Here is a 16833-nt window from a genome sequence, read left to right on the forward strand (position 1 = left end):
TGTGTATAAGAGACAGGAGAGAGAGAGAGAGAGAGAGAGAGAGAGAGAGAGAGAGAGAGAAGACGTTGCAAACTAACCTTTCCCCACCCCCTCCCCATCCCCTACCCCATCCCCACACTATTTTCCATTTAAGCATCGACTGTTCAAAGCTCAGGCAAACCATGCAGATTCACTTGTTCTCCAGGAGAGGAGGTGGCGGCGGTCCTCTCTTCAGGAGACAACAGAGGGGGAGTGATTGTGATTGACCATGTGGGAAGAAGGGCTGGACGGCTGCCCTCTCCTGGAAGCTGACTCGGGACTGCTGGACGCCCCGTCCTTGGCAGCCTTGATCTGCAACCACGTGTCGCCCAGTGCTTTGGCAAAGTGGTCGTCCACCGACCCCGTGATGGACACAGAGTTTGCCACGGGCTCCGGTTCCTTGTAGTTCTTGCCGAGGCTCCGACGGAAGTGCTCTTCCACCACAGGGTCGCATGCAGTGGTAGCTAGAAGGAAGGGCGGGCAGAACATGTTCAGAACCACGCTGCGCTAAGGGCTCCTGCCCACTCCCCACCCCACGCCCCTCCACCTGCATCTCCTCCATATATCATTTAAGGAAGAACTTTGGTCCTCACCTGCCTACTAGAAAGTCAAAGCAAGCAGACTCTCAGGTAATATCCCAAAAAACCTCCAGAGGGAGGAGCCAAATATGCGATAAAAGGGCTAGAATTTTCTATCCTTGACTAGCCTAGCCCACAGGGAACCCTTGAACTTCTGAGGCTCTATATCCTACATCTGGCCTTAAACATTCCACCTCTGGTGGGCTGATGTTGCCTGCCTGGATTAGATTCTAACATCTCAGAGCAGGGACTTCTCTTGTCTCCCTCCTCCACCATCCCTCATTTCCCTCCCACACCTCTTCCTCTGGGTGACCACAGTGCTCGTGTCCTATACTCCACACAGCTCGACACCTCGTTATTTACTATTATCAGTCATTTATTAATTATCCTAGTTCTCCAATTAGACTGGAAGCTTACTAAGGCCATGTACAATGGATGTACCCAATGAACAGAACACCATGTTGATCCCACTCCTTAGATTAAAGCACAGATCCTTTCTATTAAAAGTTGGGGAACTACAGAGGCGACAAGATACAAGCCTCATTCCCAATCCCCGGATTAGGCAGTGCTCCACAGTGGTTCACAGCGGATGTACTTTGTGGGAAAGTTTGTTGGGAAGTGTCTTGTGTCGAAACAAAATATCAATAAAGTTGTTTTGGGACTAGAAATATGAAAAGCATGAAATAAATCCTTGGTGGTAGGGCTGAACAACAAAGAAATGGTGGAACTTTTTTCAGGGGTATCATTTAGAAACTAGGTTAATGGCACTTTCTGAACCAACAGGGTTTCCCCCCCTCCCCGCCAATCTGTTATTGTCCCCCACCCCTTGCCCCCAAGTGAAGGGGAGAGAGCTGAGTTCACTTACTGCTTGGGGGCCGCCTGTAGTTTGCTGGTGTAGATGAGACGCACCCACTGTGGGCAATAGGGCAGTGGGAGAGGTTGCAGTTACGATTGCTCGCAGAGGCACAGGTGATAACTGAGGGGCGGTTCTAAGGACACAGAACAAAAGAGGAAAAAAAGGTTAGTTCACAGGCAAAAATGCTAGCAACTAGCTAGCTGTTCCCTCCTCCCCTCAAAAGGAGCCACCTGAAATGAACCCCGTTCCATCCAAGATGAGGCATGATGTACTTCATACGGGATTAAGAGAGAAGATGGCTAATTTGACTCTGGATCTCCGGTCTGGCCAAAGGCAAGAAGGAGGCACCGTGGCCAGAGTGCCAGACGTGGAGTCGGGGGAAGATGAGTTCAAATTCTGCCTCTCCAACACTTGTTAGCTCTATGATGCAGGGCAAGTTACCAGGCCTTCCTAAGCCTCAGTTTCCTCATAGATAAAATGGTGATAAAAGTTGCACCCACCTCCCAGGGTAGTTATGAGGAGAGACTAAGCCAATATTTGTAAAGCACTTTGTAAGCCTCAAAGTACCATATAAGTGCAGCCACCATCACCATCCCTTCCAGAGGGTAGCTTCAGTCTCCAGTCCCGTGCACTGTACATAGTGAACTGTTTGTCGAGTTAAACTGACTAGCTGTTAGCATTCTCCTTCCTATGGCCCATCCACCACTTTACAAAGCCAAAGAATAGTATTGTCTTCTCTAACAGTTTGAAAACAGAGACTTTTTTTAAGTAGTTTTCTATTCCCCAGCTAAAACCTGAGAGTCTGAAACCTCAGGCTGAACAAATCCGGGGTGGGCAGGTTTAGAGAAGAATCTGGACAGTTCAGGAAGAAGGCTGCGATTTATGGAGGGCCTGGCAGGGGACAGCCTTCTCTTTTCTATCCTTGGCTGCCATTTTGGGTTCCTTAAAATATGAATCCCTTCTGAGCCATCTCTCCTCTATCAGGAAGTCCTCCACATCAATGTAGCCTGGCTAAGTCAAAATTTCTCCTGTGGTTGCAATTACCCCCAAAGACGTGCACAGCTTTCCCATGGAGCCTTTTGCGGTGGTGGGAGGAGTATAGAGAGCCTCCAGTCTAAAAGTCTCTGAAAGAAATCCCTGCTGCAAAGGCCCTTGTGGTTACACTTGTGGGCCCCCGAAGAAAAACTGGAGCCAGCCTGGAACGGGCTTTGGCTATACATTCATCCCTCAGCTAACTTTGATGAAACATATCACACATGTCAAAGGTGCATGTGTACACACTTGCCTGTACATCCCACCAAACTCCAATGACAGCATCATTCCAAGCTCCTGGGTACCCATGGATGTAGTGGGTGTGTGCACAACTACGCTGCATTAGGCATGTTCATGGCAGGGTCATAGCTTTAGAGGCAGAGGGGCCCTGGGAGATCATCTACTTCAACCACCTCATTTTAAAGGAGAAGAAAATAAGGCACAGTTGCTTCCCCAAGGATACATCAAAAAGAAGTCAAAGGACTGAGTATGGTCAGATAACGCAAAATCTCATCGGGATGGGGTGCCTGAATTGTTTATGGACGTGAACGTAACTCCTCTAAGTTCCGTCTACGTTCGTTCAGAGGCTGTGCCATCTGTCTTCTCTTGTGGGCTCAGGAGAGATTGATATTTTGTAGAATACAAAACAGGGCCTTGGCCAGAAAGAGAAAGAAAGCACTGCTGCTAATGGCTGGCCTTGGTCAACATCTGAGCTGACTTTATGCTCTTATAACCTAATTTACTGTCTGAATTGTTCATATTCTTTTTTTAAAAATGTCTTCCTATTTATGAAACCTTTTCCTCCCAAAGGCCAGAAGGCTGAGAATAACCTGACTTCCTTCCCATGGCATTCTCCAGTCTTCTCTCTGTGGGGTACAGCCTAGCAATCCTCTTCAGTGACCTTCTCCTGGTTTGGCAGGGCAAAATGAGGTAGTCCATGGAGAACCCTAGCAGGCTTGGGCACACACACACATGCATAGACTTCACATTCCCACCACCACTGAAAACATGCCCCATTTGGAATCTGAAATTCTAAAAATGAGGTGAGGGGGGGTGGCAAGAGTAGGGAAAGGGACAGCAGACTAGAAAATAAATCCAATGGGCCCTCAAGGGTCAGTTCTAATAATCTTCCATTCTAGGATGACCTGGTCCAACCTCCTTTTGCAGATAAGGGAACAGAGGCCCAAACAGGTCAAGTCAATGGCCTGCGGTCACCAGGGTCTGGTGGCTTCTAATCCAAGGTTTTTTCACCCCAGGCAGTTTCTCTGCATGGATGACTAACCTAGGCAGCCTTAAAAAACTCCAGCAAGGAGTGGAGTCTCCTGCTGTTACTTCTCATTTTTCTAAACTACTTTATTCAATCTCATCTTCATTAATGGTGCCTTCAAAGCACCCCATCCTGGGACTCCCTGCACATTTCACTAGGTCCAACATACATTTCCATTGCTGCCATTCCTAAGGACACGATGTACCTACGTCCCCTTCCATGATCCACTTCCATCTTAGGGTTCAAGCAACTTGCCTATCCCAGTTTGTTTCATCAGTCATATTTCCACACTGTAGAGGGAGTTGTTTGTTGTCGGCCCCTTTGGCCCTCCTTCAGCACAGCCTGTCCTCCCTGACCCAGTGACGGGGAGCTAAAATCCTGGCCCCAAAGCTGCTTCTCTCTTGTATTTTCCCTGTGCCTATATCACTTCTTGCTAAATTTCCACTTGGGCCAAACGGTCACAGGAAATACGTAGTCAAATAAATGAAACCAAAGCAAGTCCCTGGAAATAGATGAACAATGCAAGGGCTGAAGGTCAGGGGGATGCAGACTAGGAAAAACGCCTCGAGGAGAACAGTCTAATTGGGTCAGGGCTGGCAACCAGTCTAGAACGGGTGGCTCCACTCACACAGGACACCAGGGACTTTTCCTTTTCAGTCATCAATGAGCCAAAGTTGTGCAGGAGGGAAAAGCTGACTCTGTAAAAATGGCAGCCCTGCCATTAGGTTGGATAGCACTGTTGAGGCAGCCAAAGCTTGTCCAAGTGAGGACCATTTGTAGCATAGCTGGTTGTTTTTTTAAAAGGAAAAGAAAAAACCATTCCAGCAGAATGCTGAGCACACACAAGAGTTCTGCACTCTTGGCTACTGTTGTCCACCTCGAGCAGGAGCGGGCAAGCTTTACCCCATGCCTCACACGGTGCCCAGCCTCGGAAGGTCCCGGATAAAAAAAATGCTTGGTGATTGGCGAGCCAGGACAGGGGAGGAATCCCCCGCCTGCTGTATACTCCACATAAGGAGAGCACATCTTCTCTGTCTTTGTATCTGCCACAGTGCCCCCATGAATACCACATCAGGCTCTTCTATGGTCATGAAAACCAAGACTAGACAACCCCTCCTGAGGCCTTTAAGATGCTTCCATACTATTCACAACATCCTCTGAAGAACAAATTCCTGAAAGCTTCCCTTCTCTCACTTTCAGCTCAGAAATGTAGGTCCAACCAGACTTTTAGAACGGAAGGCATTGCTTGGGTGATGCCATCCCATCATTGTACAAATGAGGAAACTGAGGCCCCATGGAAGCCAAGGAAAATGGCTCAAGTGACAAGGTGAACTAGCAGTCAAGCCTGTACAGTGGTTTTACGTGTAAAGGGCTTCTGATTATCCCATTTCCCCAACTGCCAAAGCAGCACAATCTGAGTTGTCGTAATTTTTTAAGTCTGTCTAATTAACCCCTAACCATACATCCATCTGACTCTTCTTCCTAACACACCCCTTGCCTGATCTCTACCCTAACCCTTGTCACTTGAAGACTAGCTACACCATCCTAAACAGAAAGCAAAGCCCCAAGTCCACAGACATCCCCGAGCATTTGGAAAGATCATCTCCAGGCATTCCTAGACAGTCTAGGGAAGCCCATGGCTGCCTTCTCAGAAGAATGCTGTGCCATACCTGCTGGCGTTCCACAGGGGTCAATGTTGGGGAGATGCCAACTGTCCTGCTGGCATCCATGCTGTTTTTGGTCAGTGCAAGAGGTTGCTCCATGGTGATGCTGGGGATGGAAGCATACATGTGGTTGCCATGCAGACTCATGGTGGGAGCCACAGCACGTTCAATGGGGCTACGGCTTCTCTCCCGGTGCTCTTTCCGGCAATCCCCATTCTTGCTTCTGGTAAGGAAACATGGATACATGAAGGTCAATACTTGGCACTTACAATAAGTTATGATACTAAAAGACACATGCACAGTAGCATCTGGGGTTACCACCTTGATAGTCTGTTGTTATTGGACTCTGAAGAGGAAACTCAGGTGATCAGTCATTCAAAACCTAGATTTTTTTGTTGACTTGATGATTTTCATGCAAATCTTTACCCTTTTTCAAATTTGTTTGTTACATTAAAATTACCAGAGATCTCCCTTTCTTCCTTCCCCACACAAGAGAAAGCATCATTTGACAAAAAAGATGTGTGTGTGTGTGTGTGTGTGTGTGTAAGTAACTGTCTTATTTATTACATTTATCAGCTCTTTCTCTGGAAGTCATTCTTTAAACAATATTTCTGTTGCTGTATGTGATGTTCTCTTAGTTCTGCTTGTTTCATTCCACATTATTTCAATGTGGGTCTTCCCACATTGTTTTTTTATGTTAACTTGCTCATTTCTTATGGTGCAGCAGCACTCCATCAAAATCGTATGCCACAACTTGTTTAGCCATTCCCCAACTGATGGGCATCCCCTCATTTTCCAATTCTTTGCTGCCACAAAAAGAGCTGCTGTAAATATTTTAGTACATGTTCTTTTCCTTTTCCCCTGGTCACCTTAGAAAACAAACTTAATAGTGGTATTATTGGGTCTAAGGGTCTAAAAGGTCTAAGACCATTTTATAACTCTTTGGTGGGCATAATTCCAGATTACTCTCCAAAATAGTTGGATCAATTCACAGTTCCACCAACAGCATATGAGTGTCTCCTCCAATATTTGTTCTTTTCTTTTTACTCTTTTTTCTTTTTTTACTCTTTTTGCCTTTTATTATTTTTGCCAATCTGATAGTTGTGAGAAGATACCTCAGCTATTTTGATTTGCACTTCTCTAATCAATGATGAAATGTCTTATTTACATTTATATTTTTTCTAATTAAAATTTTAAATTAAGAAGACTTTATATTTCTCTCCCATTGGGAAAGAATAAAAGGAAAACAAACCACTGTAACAAATAAGCAGTCTCCAAATTCCTACATTGGCTGGTTTAAAAAAAAAAAAAAAAAAAGAATGCTTCATTCTTCAGCTAGGTGGCACCATAGTGCACAGAGTGCTGGGCTTTGAAGAAGACCAGAGTTCAAATTTGACCTCAGAGACACTAGCTGTGTGACAATGGGCATGTCACTTAATCTCTGCTTGCCTCGGTTGCTTTGCCTGTAAAAAATCCCACCTCAGACACTTACTAGCTATATGTCTCTCTCCGTTTCCTCATCTGTAAAATGGGGATAATAACAGATACCCTCACAGGGTAGTTATACAGATTAAACGAGTTAATATGCATAAAGTATTTTGCAAAACCCAAGGTGCTACAGAATACTGTTTTCTCAATATTATGCTACTCAGTTTTTTATACTATTTCCATGGGCTAGGATCTCTTGGTAAATAAACCATGAGGACTCAAGCAGAAGCACTCACACAGAAGCAAAATCTTCTCATTTCTTGATTCTCAGTAACTCCTGAATAATCTCCTGCCTTAAACCCCACATTCCTACCCACTGACACATAAGCATACTACTGCTATTGATGTTGTTTTCTCTTTATTCTCTGGCTAATGTAGAATTGGATTAGGAAGTCTGGGAGGAGGGGAAGAGTGTTGGTGTAACTGTGCTTGTAGGCTAGCTCATCTTTTACCCAGCCCAGAGTCAAGATGGTACTTTAAAATGAGCACTGGACCCAAGGGCAGAGGATTGAGGTTTAAACCCTGACTCTGCTTATGCAGCTTTGGCAAGTCATTTCCCCTCCTCTGGCCTCAGTTGGACTCTAAATTGTATGGACATATGGTTGGGAATAGAAATTTCCAATTAACCTAATACTCTTGTTAATAAGCATTAACACAGATGCCCCTTATATGGGTACTTTCAAAGAATATGAGCATTAAGTTTATTCAACCCTGAAAATACGTGGCTATCATTTCATCTTTCTTTGAGGGTCCAGAAGGCTTGGCAGGATGCTTCTCTGAGACACTGGGGGTCTCCTCATAAACATCAACACTGAGCAGATGTGCGAAAGTGCCTGTGAAGAGTGGGCGGACTGACAGAATGCGAGATAAATCGGCATCTACTGTACTATAGTATTTACTCTGAAACATAAAATCCATTGATGTGGGAAGGGCCCATGTGAGTACACGTGCTTCTCTGGCACTACACGCATCCACTTTGATGAAAGCCCAAAGTCATCTTGGAAAGAAAAAGCAAACCATTTTTCCTAGGAAGATATACTTTTTCTCTGTGCAATGGCCCCCTTGGTAGAAACTTGGTAGATCTCGGGGAATCCCGGAGCTGGAAGAGATCTCACCAACCAGATAAGCGAGCCCCTGCTGTACTTGTACAAATGAGGAAATGGATCCTAAACCCCCCAGAATCATCTAGCTAAAGCCATGCCTATGAGCTGCCTGTTTCCAGAGATGAACTTTCAATGATCAGGAAGTAAATTCATGGAACTCAGTGACCAGATTTCTGCCAATGTCAAGTTTGGGAAGTACATTGGACAGCAATAGAAGCGTACCTGCAAGGACTAGGAATTGTTGAGTGCCAGAATGGGGTTTTTTGGTGACTGGGGAGGGGAGCCAACCTCGTGAGCCGAAGACAAAGAACAATGCCACGATGCCTCGATGACCAATAAGAGAAGGACACGACACCCAGAAGGAAAGTAAGCTCAAGAAGTCATAGGTTAATTTTAGCGAAATTATACATTGCTCACATTGCTGGTTCATTTTCCTGGTTCCCAGGACTCAAAAACAGACATTGTTTTCCATGTTTCTCCCCAATGAATCATAACCGAGGCTCCAGCGCTTACCAAGCATCATGTGCTTCCATGGATGTCAGACCCAAACCACACACATCCTGCCTGAGAGATAAAAGTCTGCTCCCCTCTGGTTAAAAATAAAGTTTGCTAATTAAAAACAATGCTTTAGCACTACCCAGATTGAAGTCCTTCAAAGGTAAGCAAGTTAGCCAGGCGCCCCAGAGGTAGCCTTGCTCTCCTACCACCTGGAAAGCGGAGACTCGGCAAACTGGCCGGGAGCCGGCTCCATTCACACCATCCCGGAGAAGCAGGCTCCTCTGGCCAAATGTTTTAGGAGAGGAAAACGGAAAGGAGGGGGGAAGGAGAGGCCCTCTGAAGGGAGCAGCTTTTGTATACTTCCCTCCAGGACCAAGTTTCCTAGGGAATCTATGCCAAATATGTTACTCTACTCTCTGCATTGAGAAATCAGAAATGTCCACAATCTTTGGCAGAAAGACCAGAGAATCCCAACAGTCAAACGGTAAGCGTATCTATCACAGGAAGAAAGAACCCCGCAACCACTGGCAATTCTCATTCCAATGAGATTTTTCTCTTTCCTTAAGCAAATACCTGGAGTTCAGAGTTCAGGGCAGGCTCTTCAACACTGGCCTTGGGTTTTAATTTAAGCATCAGACATGGCAGTTTCATTAACTCTTTGTGGCAAATACCAGTCTGAAGAGTTTTGAAGTTGGAGGGTGGGGGAGAAGGGGCTGTTTAAGAATGCTGGCGGGTTCTTTTTCAGTGGCATGGGACCGAGCACTCCTGTAGAATGTAGCCACTGTGCTCCCCCCCAAATGGGGGAGAGCCCCCCCCCACAGGACAGGAGGGAGCCCTGGTTCCTTGTCTTTCCCACAGACTGGCACCCACGTTACACAAAGCATCCATTTTGAGGCAACGGATTAGCTCTTCTGGACGCCTGCTTCTGCTGGCAGCAGTGAATTAAAGGCCTCTGTGACAATGTCCACTCTGAAGCCAGCCTAGGCATGAGCTACTGGGAAAAGTGGCAGTGGCCCCAGGAGCCAGGGCACAGGCAGAAGGAAACGGGCAGACACCAGGAACAGAGCCAAGAAAGAAGAGCTGCCTCCCACTCCCTCCTCCTCTCCGTCATCAATAAAGTTACTGATCTATTTGCATCCACTGCTGGGCATTATTCAAAGCTGCTTTCTAAGAGCCTACTCTCCCCTAGGAACAGAAAGCATCCTCAGGGGACTGGCACATGTCACTCCTTGAAGCTCGCCAATAGGCTCCATCCATCCACTGGAGCTTCATCCCTATGAGACTGCAGAGGAGAAAGCCGAAGCCAGATAAGCAAACTGTCTAAGGTCACCCCATTAAAAAGCTGCAGAGCCAGAGCTTCCTACTGCCCTGCTCCGTTGTCCATCACACTTTACATAAAAGGAAAATAAGCGATTACCAGCCACTTCCTTCTCTCAGCCCCTCTGTTTCCTTTCCCCCCCCTTTCTCTCAACTCTCACAGCATTCGGTGTCCATCACCACATGATCCAGCAGCTCAAGGCTGAGGATCATCACCAGATTATTATAAATCACTGTCCTTCTGAGTTTGTTTCCTTATTCATTGGAATACTATTAAATGGAATATCCACTTACCCACCTAACAAGGTTCTTGATAGGCTTCTGGAAATGTTTTGCAAACTATAAAGCTGTGATTAGTATCAGTTTGGGGCACATCATAATTAATAATAATACCTAGCACTTACAGAGTGCTTTAAGCTTTGCAAAGTACTCTATAAACAGTATCTCACAACACTATTATTATCCCCATTTTACAGAGGAGAAACTTAGGCAAACAAGGGTTAAATGACTTGACCAGGTGACGGGGGAAAAATATCGAAGATAGGATCTGAACTGTGGTCTTCCTGATTCCAAATCCAGTATTCTGTATGCTATACTGCTTCATTTTATAGCTAAAGAAACTTGAGCTCTAGGAAGTGAAGACTTGCCCAACATTCCCGTTAGTAGTAAAAGTCAGAGGCAGGATCTGTCCACACTTCTTCTGACTGGAACCTAAATACTCATTGTAGTAAACAAAATGTTAATATTATGTGTTAATTTATGGAACTTGGTGTTGGGTGAAGAATTTATAGGAATTTCATTTAGGAGGGCATTAATCAGGGAAGTCTTCTTGGAAGAGGTATCACTTCAGAGCAATTTCAATATGATCTTAGCCTTTGGGAATTCTAACTAAAACCTCTTCTTTTTACGTTACATAGAGTTAATCATCATCTCCTCTATAATGCTTCCAAATCCTTCCCCTACCCCATTTCCCCCACCCCTTCTTAATTGGCTAATAATTTCCCAAACTCTTGCATCAGAGCCTTTTGGTGTGTTGCAAAGGACATCTTGGATAGGCTACAACATCCTGGACTTCCTGACTGGCTTAGCCAATTTCTGACTAAGGCTTGAGAGGGGCAGGACTAACTAGTGACAGTGGAGTGTGAGGGGTGTGTGCGTAAATGGTTAGGGTGAGCAGGACCAATAAATGACTAGACTATGAACCATACACAGTAGGTACAAAATGAGTGTTTGTTGAATTTATGTCTGGATTTGGAAGGTGGAGGAGGGAGGGAAAGCTAGACTTCTAAATACTTCAGCTGGCAGGTTAATTCATAAAACAAAGACTGGAAAAGGGGCAAGAAGCTTTGGTACACATGGCTAGTTCCCATTTCATCAGACCATTATCAATGGGTCCCAACAGCAAAGCTAACAGAAAACAGAGGGGAAAACCCCTCTTTGTGCTCAGGGACCAAGGCGGGGGGGGGGGGGGGCGGGGGAATGGAGAGAAGAAGGTAGAGAAGACTGACTCTGTTTCAGGGTTCCAGACCAATTGTCTCTTCTACCTCACAGTGACCATAGTATGAAAAGCACAAAGAAATAACTATCACCAACATCACCAATTATTCTCAAAAGTGCCCAGAAGAGAGAAGAAAATCCAACGTGACTATTATCGTTTACCTAATTTATCATTTTTTGACTATAATTTTATTGTTCTTTTTCCAGATAAAAGCATTTATTTGGATCTTTTTACCTTCCAAGAAGTTTTACATTTATGACAATAACAAAGGCAGCAGCTGACTTTATACACACATTATTCCATTTAAACCTCACGATCACCCTCTGAAGTAATTACTACTGTTGCTATCATATCCCTATTTTACAGATGAGACAATGGAGTCAGGTTAAATAACTTGCCCATGGTCACAGAACTAATCAGCTGACAAAACTTAACTGCTTCTTGAAAACTTAATTTTTTTCAGTCAAGTATCAGAATTATACAAATTATAGTCAGGCCAAACCCCTGCCAAAAGGCAGCCGATAATGATAATGACAATAAGAAGCTATTTCCATAAAGTCCCTTCAGTCTCTACACCATATGACCACCACCTTTCAATTTCTCCATCTAGACATCAAATTCTGGACCTATTCTTTGGTGCTACTAACCCACCAACTCTTGATCTGCTTCCAGAGTTGTCTCCTTGTAGAAACGACGATGAAGTTCCTATAAGATCTTCATTTGCAGACACTCATCTAGTACCAATCCTTTATTTATGAATGTACAACCCTGCTTCTGTGACCTTGGGGAAATCTCAGTTTAACTAGCTCCACTTGGGCCTCAGTTTCCTTATCTGTAAAATAAAAGGGTTAAATCAGATTGCCTTTCAGGTCTTTTCTAATTCTAGGCCAAAGGTTCTTAACCTAGGGTTGATGAACACACACACACACACACACACACATATATATATATATATATAAAACTATATTCCAATATAGTTGGCTTCCTGGGTAATCCTATGTATTATATTTTATAAATTTAGAAATATTACTCTGAGAAGGGATAAGAAAGTTTCACCAGTCCATGATGCATGCAGCTGACTCATCACTGCCTATACGACTTTCAGATGCCAGGGAAGCTTAGGGGCTTCTCATCTTCCCCAGATCACAGAACAGTTTAAAGTTGGAAGAGAGCTTAAAGCAAGATTTCCCAATCCAAATGATATCAAACCCCAGAGCTCCAGAATGAGTTCCTTGGGGGCTAGAGGGTCAGTCAAAGGTGAGGAACCAGGCGAAATAAGAAGAAAAAATAGTCTTTTAAGTGTGTAGGGTTTTTGTTTGTTTGTTTGTTTTAAAACCTTTACTTTCCATCTCAGCATCAGTCATGTACATTTAGTTCCAAGGCACAAGAGTGGCAAGGGGTAGGCAATGGGGGGTTGAGTGATTTGCTCAGGATCCCACAGCTAGGAAGTGCCTGAGGCTAGATGAACCCAGGACCTCCTGGCTCTCAATCCACTGAGCCACCCAGCTGCCCCCAAGTGGGTAGGTTTTAAGAAATACCATCTTTCTGTTGAAGCAAAGAACTGGAACCCAAGGGAATAGACATCAGCTATCTATACAAGAACAACAGGCTGCAAAGACAAACTGCTCTGAAAGATTTAAGAAGTCTGATGGATGCAATGACCAACCACAACTGCAGAGTCCATGAAGCCCACTCCTACCCTCTTGAGGAGCCGGACTCTGCCTGCACAATGAGACAAACACACATCTCTGGGCCTGCCAAATGGGTGATTTTCCTTTGTTGGACTGGCATATTTACTATAAGGCTTGTGTTTTGTGTTTTTTTGTGGTGTGTTGTGTTTTTTTTTGGTGGGGGGGCAGGGGAACCAGCCACAATGTTGCTAAAAAAACAAACAAACAAACAAAAACAAAAACAGAGAGGAGCAGCTTGGTGGCACAAGGGATAGAGAAACGGGCCTGGAGATGGGAGGTCCTTTGTTCAAATCTGGCCTCAAGACACTTCCTAGCTGGGTGACCTTGAGCAAGTCACTGAACTCCAGTTGTATAGCCTTTACTGCTCTTCTGTCTTAGAACCAATACTCAGTATCAATTCTAGGATAGAAGATAAAAGTTTATTTTTTAAAAAAGAACCAAAGAAGGGGGTCATTGAAGTCTATTTTCAAATACAGGAGGGCCCCCTTATCTGAGGTTTTGCTTTCTGCAGTTTCACTTATCCACAGTCAATTGTAAAGGCTCTCTTTTGCTTCACTTTTACTTTCTATAGGGTTTTTAAGGAGGCGGGCAAAGGTTGCCCTGCCTAGCAGAAGGGCAGGAGCAGGGAGAGAGTGAGCTCCTAGATGTGAGGTCAGCAAGTTTTGCTCACATCTGAGGGAGGGTCTTGGAATGAACACAGGCAGGGTGCTGCCCTACTGTCTACAAAAGAGAATGGAGAAAGTTCAGAAGGGAACAGAGACCCACAGGCCAGCTTTGAAAGTAACATAAAGAATTTATTATGGGTTTTATTTTTTCTTAAACAAGCTGGAAGTGTTCTTTTTTAGTGTTCATTAAATTCAGAAAAAAACCTATAAAAATTAATGTGTGGAAGGGGGAAAAGAGCTGGTAGCAGTAAAGGCTAAGACCAGCAAAATTTGCCACAAACCAGGAACTGACAAAAAACACTAAGTAGCTTCTTCTAGTCCATCTGCCTCATTTTACAAATTTAGAAACAAAGGGTTTTCGAGGGTCCCAAAGAAAGTTCTTCACAGCCAGGATCCAACTGAGATCTCCCTATTCCCCAAACTCACATCTAGGATGCAACATCAGGATATGGCCCTGGCTAGGCTCCAGGTCAGATTCAAAACACCATCATTGGGGGCAGCTGGGTAGCTCAGTGGATTGAGAGCCAGACCTAGAGACAGGAGGTCCTAGGTTCAAACCCAGCCTCAGCCACTTCCCAGCTGTGTGACCCTGGGCAAGTCACTTGACCCCCAGTGCCCACCCTTACCAATCTTCCACCTATGAGACAATACACCGAAGTACAAGGGTTTAAAAAAAAAAAACAAAACACCATCATTGAGTGTTTTGACTATTTGCAGAGTTCCAGATGGATATTACTTTAAAAAAAAAAAAAAGGCTTAGGAATGAGGTGGCAGGTAAGCTGGGTTTTAAAACATGGATAGAAATGGGTCGGGCAACTAGAAAGAAAAAGACCATTTTGAAGAAAAGGAACATATTGAGCAAACAGGCAGTCAGAGAAGAATAGAACACGCATGGGGAAATGAAGTCAGATATGGTGGTTCCAGGTTGTGGAAGGCCCTTAATGTCAGGCAAAGAAGGAAATCTAAACTTTCTGGGGAGGTGAGAGGAAATCATTAAAGGTACCCGAGTAGAGGAGTGACAGTGACCAGATCTTATGATTAATAAGGACTATTCTGATCTCTGATAGGAGGTATGAACAGCAGATTGGAAGGGAGAATAGGAAGGGTGGGAAGCTCTTTGATTCCTTACTGGCGGGGTGGGAGGGATAGTAGGGGGAATAGAGGAGAGATGGATATGAGAAAGAGGCTAAGTAGAGAATGAACAAGATGGGGTAACTGAATGGAAAAGAGAGAAGAGGCAAAACTAATGCTAGACTTTCCAATATAGGAAGCTTACTGTGAACTCTTTTGAGGACAAGGACTGTCTTTTTCCTTTTTTTTTTTTTGTTTTTTGTTTTTTGTTTTTTGTATCCCAAGCACTTAGCTGAGTGCCAGGCACATTCTAGGAACTTTATAAATATTTGACTGAATGAATGACCAACTGATACCTAACCCAAGAATGTTTGCTGGAAATATAACAATAACAGTAGTAGCTAGCATTTAAATAGTGCCCAACTAGTTGTGCTAAGGATTCCTTTGACTGGTTAAGTCTACAAACTCCTTGGAATAATGGGTTTTTGATAACTGTATCCAATATAATTGGTTTCCTTTGTAATCCTATATATTTTATTTCATGCACTTAAAAATATTATTCTGAGGAATCCATCAATTTAACAATATCAAGGGATCCAGGGCACAAAAAAAAGATGAAGAGCTATTGGCTTAGTGGGAAAGATTATAAGCTCAGCATTGGACATGTCAAGGAAGAAGTGGTAGTGGTAGGATATCAGGTGCACAACCAGAGAGAGAAAGATTGGGAGAAGAGAACATGAGATCTCAGAAAGAAGAAAAGAGAGACTCTACAGAAGGAAGGGGTTGTCAACAGTGCCAAATGCTGCCCAGAGGATAGAAAGACTAAGGGCTGGGGGAAAGGTGATGGAATTTAACAATAGAAAGTCAGCGGGAACCTTTGACAGTGTAGCTTCAGGAGACTATTGGGTTCAAAAGTCAGACTGCCAGGGAATAGAGAGAGTCCTGAGAAAGTGAACACTCAAAATCTCTTTGATCAGGGGTGCCCCCTTGTCAATGCTTAACAGCATTCTGCCTACTTGGCTCATGAAGCCCAGCCTTAGAATGATTTGTGCTTTCCTCTGAGATGCTTTTATTTGCTCATCTGTCAAAAATCCAAAGAGATAATTAAACTAGGGCATAAAGAAATATAATCAGTATTTCATCTTGCTGTAATCCACTATCAATTCAATGAAGAATTAGTAAGAACTTACTAACAAACTTGCAAGGCATTGAACTAGGTACTAGGCAGAAGGAAGAAAAAAAATGAATCATCTCTTGCCTGCCCCCAAGGGGCTTACATTCTGCTGGGTAGGAGACAACCAGAGATGAGTAACTACAAAGTGATTTCAAGATGGAGAGTGCCAACAGTTAGGAAGTGGAACAGGAAAGTAGGATCAGGAAAGGCTAAAATATAGGAGATGGCACCTCAGTTTTAAAGGGTGACAAGAATTCTATAAGACAGAGGTAAAGAGGCAGATGCATCCCAGACATGGAAACTCATCTGTGCAGAGTCACGTACAAGAGGAAGATGGAATGTCAAGTAAAGGGAACAGCTATGAGGCAAGTTTGCCTGGAAAAGAAATATAGTGGGATCTCGTTTTATGCAAACTCAACACATGTAAATTTAGGTAAGGTGCAATTGGCAGTTGAAAAAAATGAAGGCAAAAAATATGTAAAATAACCACTTTTAATTATGCACTAAATCCACACCATTTTCCCAAGTGGCATAAAGTCTCCTAGCATTTTGCCTAATCATGCTCATTCTCTGCTCTAAGAAGTGTGTTAGTGCAAGTCATTGCATGAGTTTGCACCAAGCATTGGCTCCCCATATCAGTCTTTGGATTTCTCTCTTGTTACAAGTCATGTCCCAGCAGAGCTAGAGCTTCTCTTTGTTTCATTACACTATTTAGTTATTAACGATGGCCCCAACGTAGGAGAGCAATGCTGCTGGTAGTTCTGATAAGCCTAAAAAAAGTTGTAAAGTGCCTGAGTTTGTTTGCATAAGAAATTCTTCTTAAATAATGGCATTCTACACTACTACGTGTGATTTTCAACTTATGTGAAGGGTTTTAGAACATTTGGTCAAGTAAAACAAGGTCCTACTGTAA

The 16833-nt window shown here is 43.9% G+C and overlaps 1 protein-coding gene across 4 annotated transcripts in view; it reads right to left on the reverse strand.

Annotated features, from left to right (window-relative positions):
- Positions 1-105: 105 nt before the first annotated feature.
- Positions 106-16833, reverse strand: part of VGLL4 (vestigial like family member 4) — a 162390-nt gene continuing 145662 nt past the window's right edge. For 3 of the 4 annotated variants that reach the window (XM_044666205.1, XM_044666054.1, XM_044666136.1), the window contains 3 exons: positions 5422-5638; positions 1462-1585; positions 106-482 (listed from right to left, as the gene is read on the reverse strand). In XM_044666205.1, coding sequence (XP_044522140.1) covers positions 211-482; positions 1462-1585; positions 5422-5638 — 613 coding nt within the window. In that variant the 3' untranslated portion in view covers positions 106-210. Of the gene's footprint in view, positions 483-1461; positions 1586-5421; positions 5639-9110; positions 9138-16833 lie in introns of those variants that run through there. The other variant, XM_044666279.1, reaches the window with a different exon arrangement.

The sequence above is a fragment of the Gracilinanus agilis genome, chromosome 1 (assembly GCF_016433145.1).
Source record: "Gracilinanus agilis isolate LMUSP501 chromosome 1, AgileGrace, whole genome shotgun sequence".
In the NCBI taxonomy this organism is placed as follows: Eukaryota; Metazoa; Chordata; class Mammalia; order Didelphimorphia; family Didelphidae; genus Gracilinanus; species Gracilinanus agilis.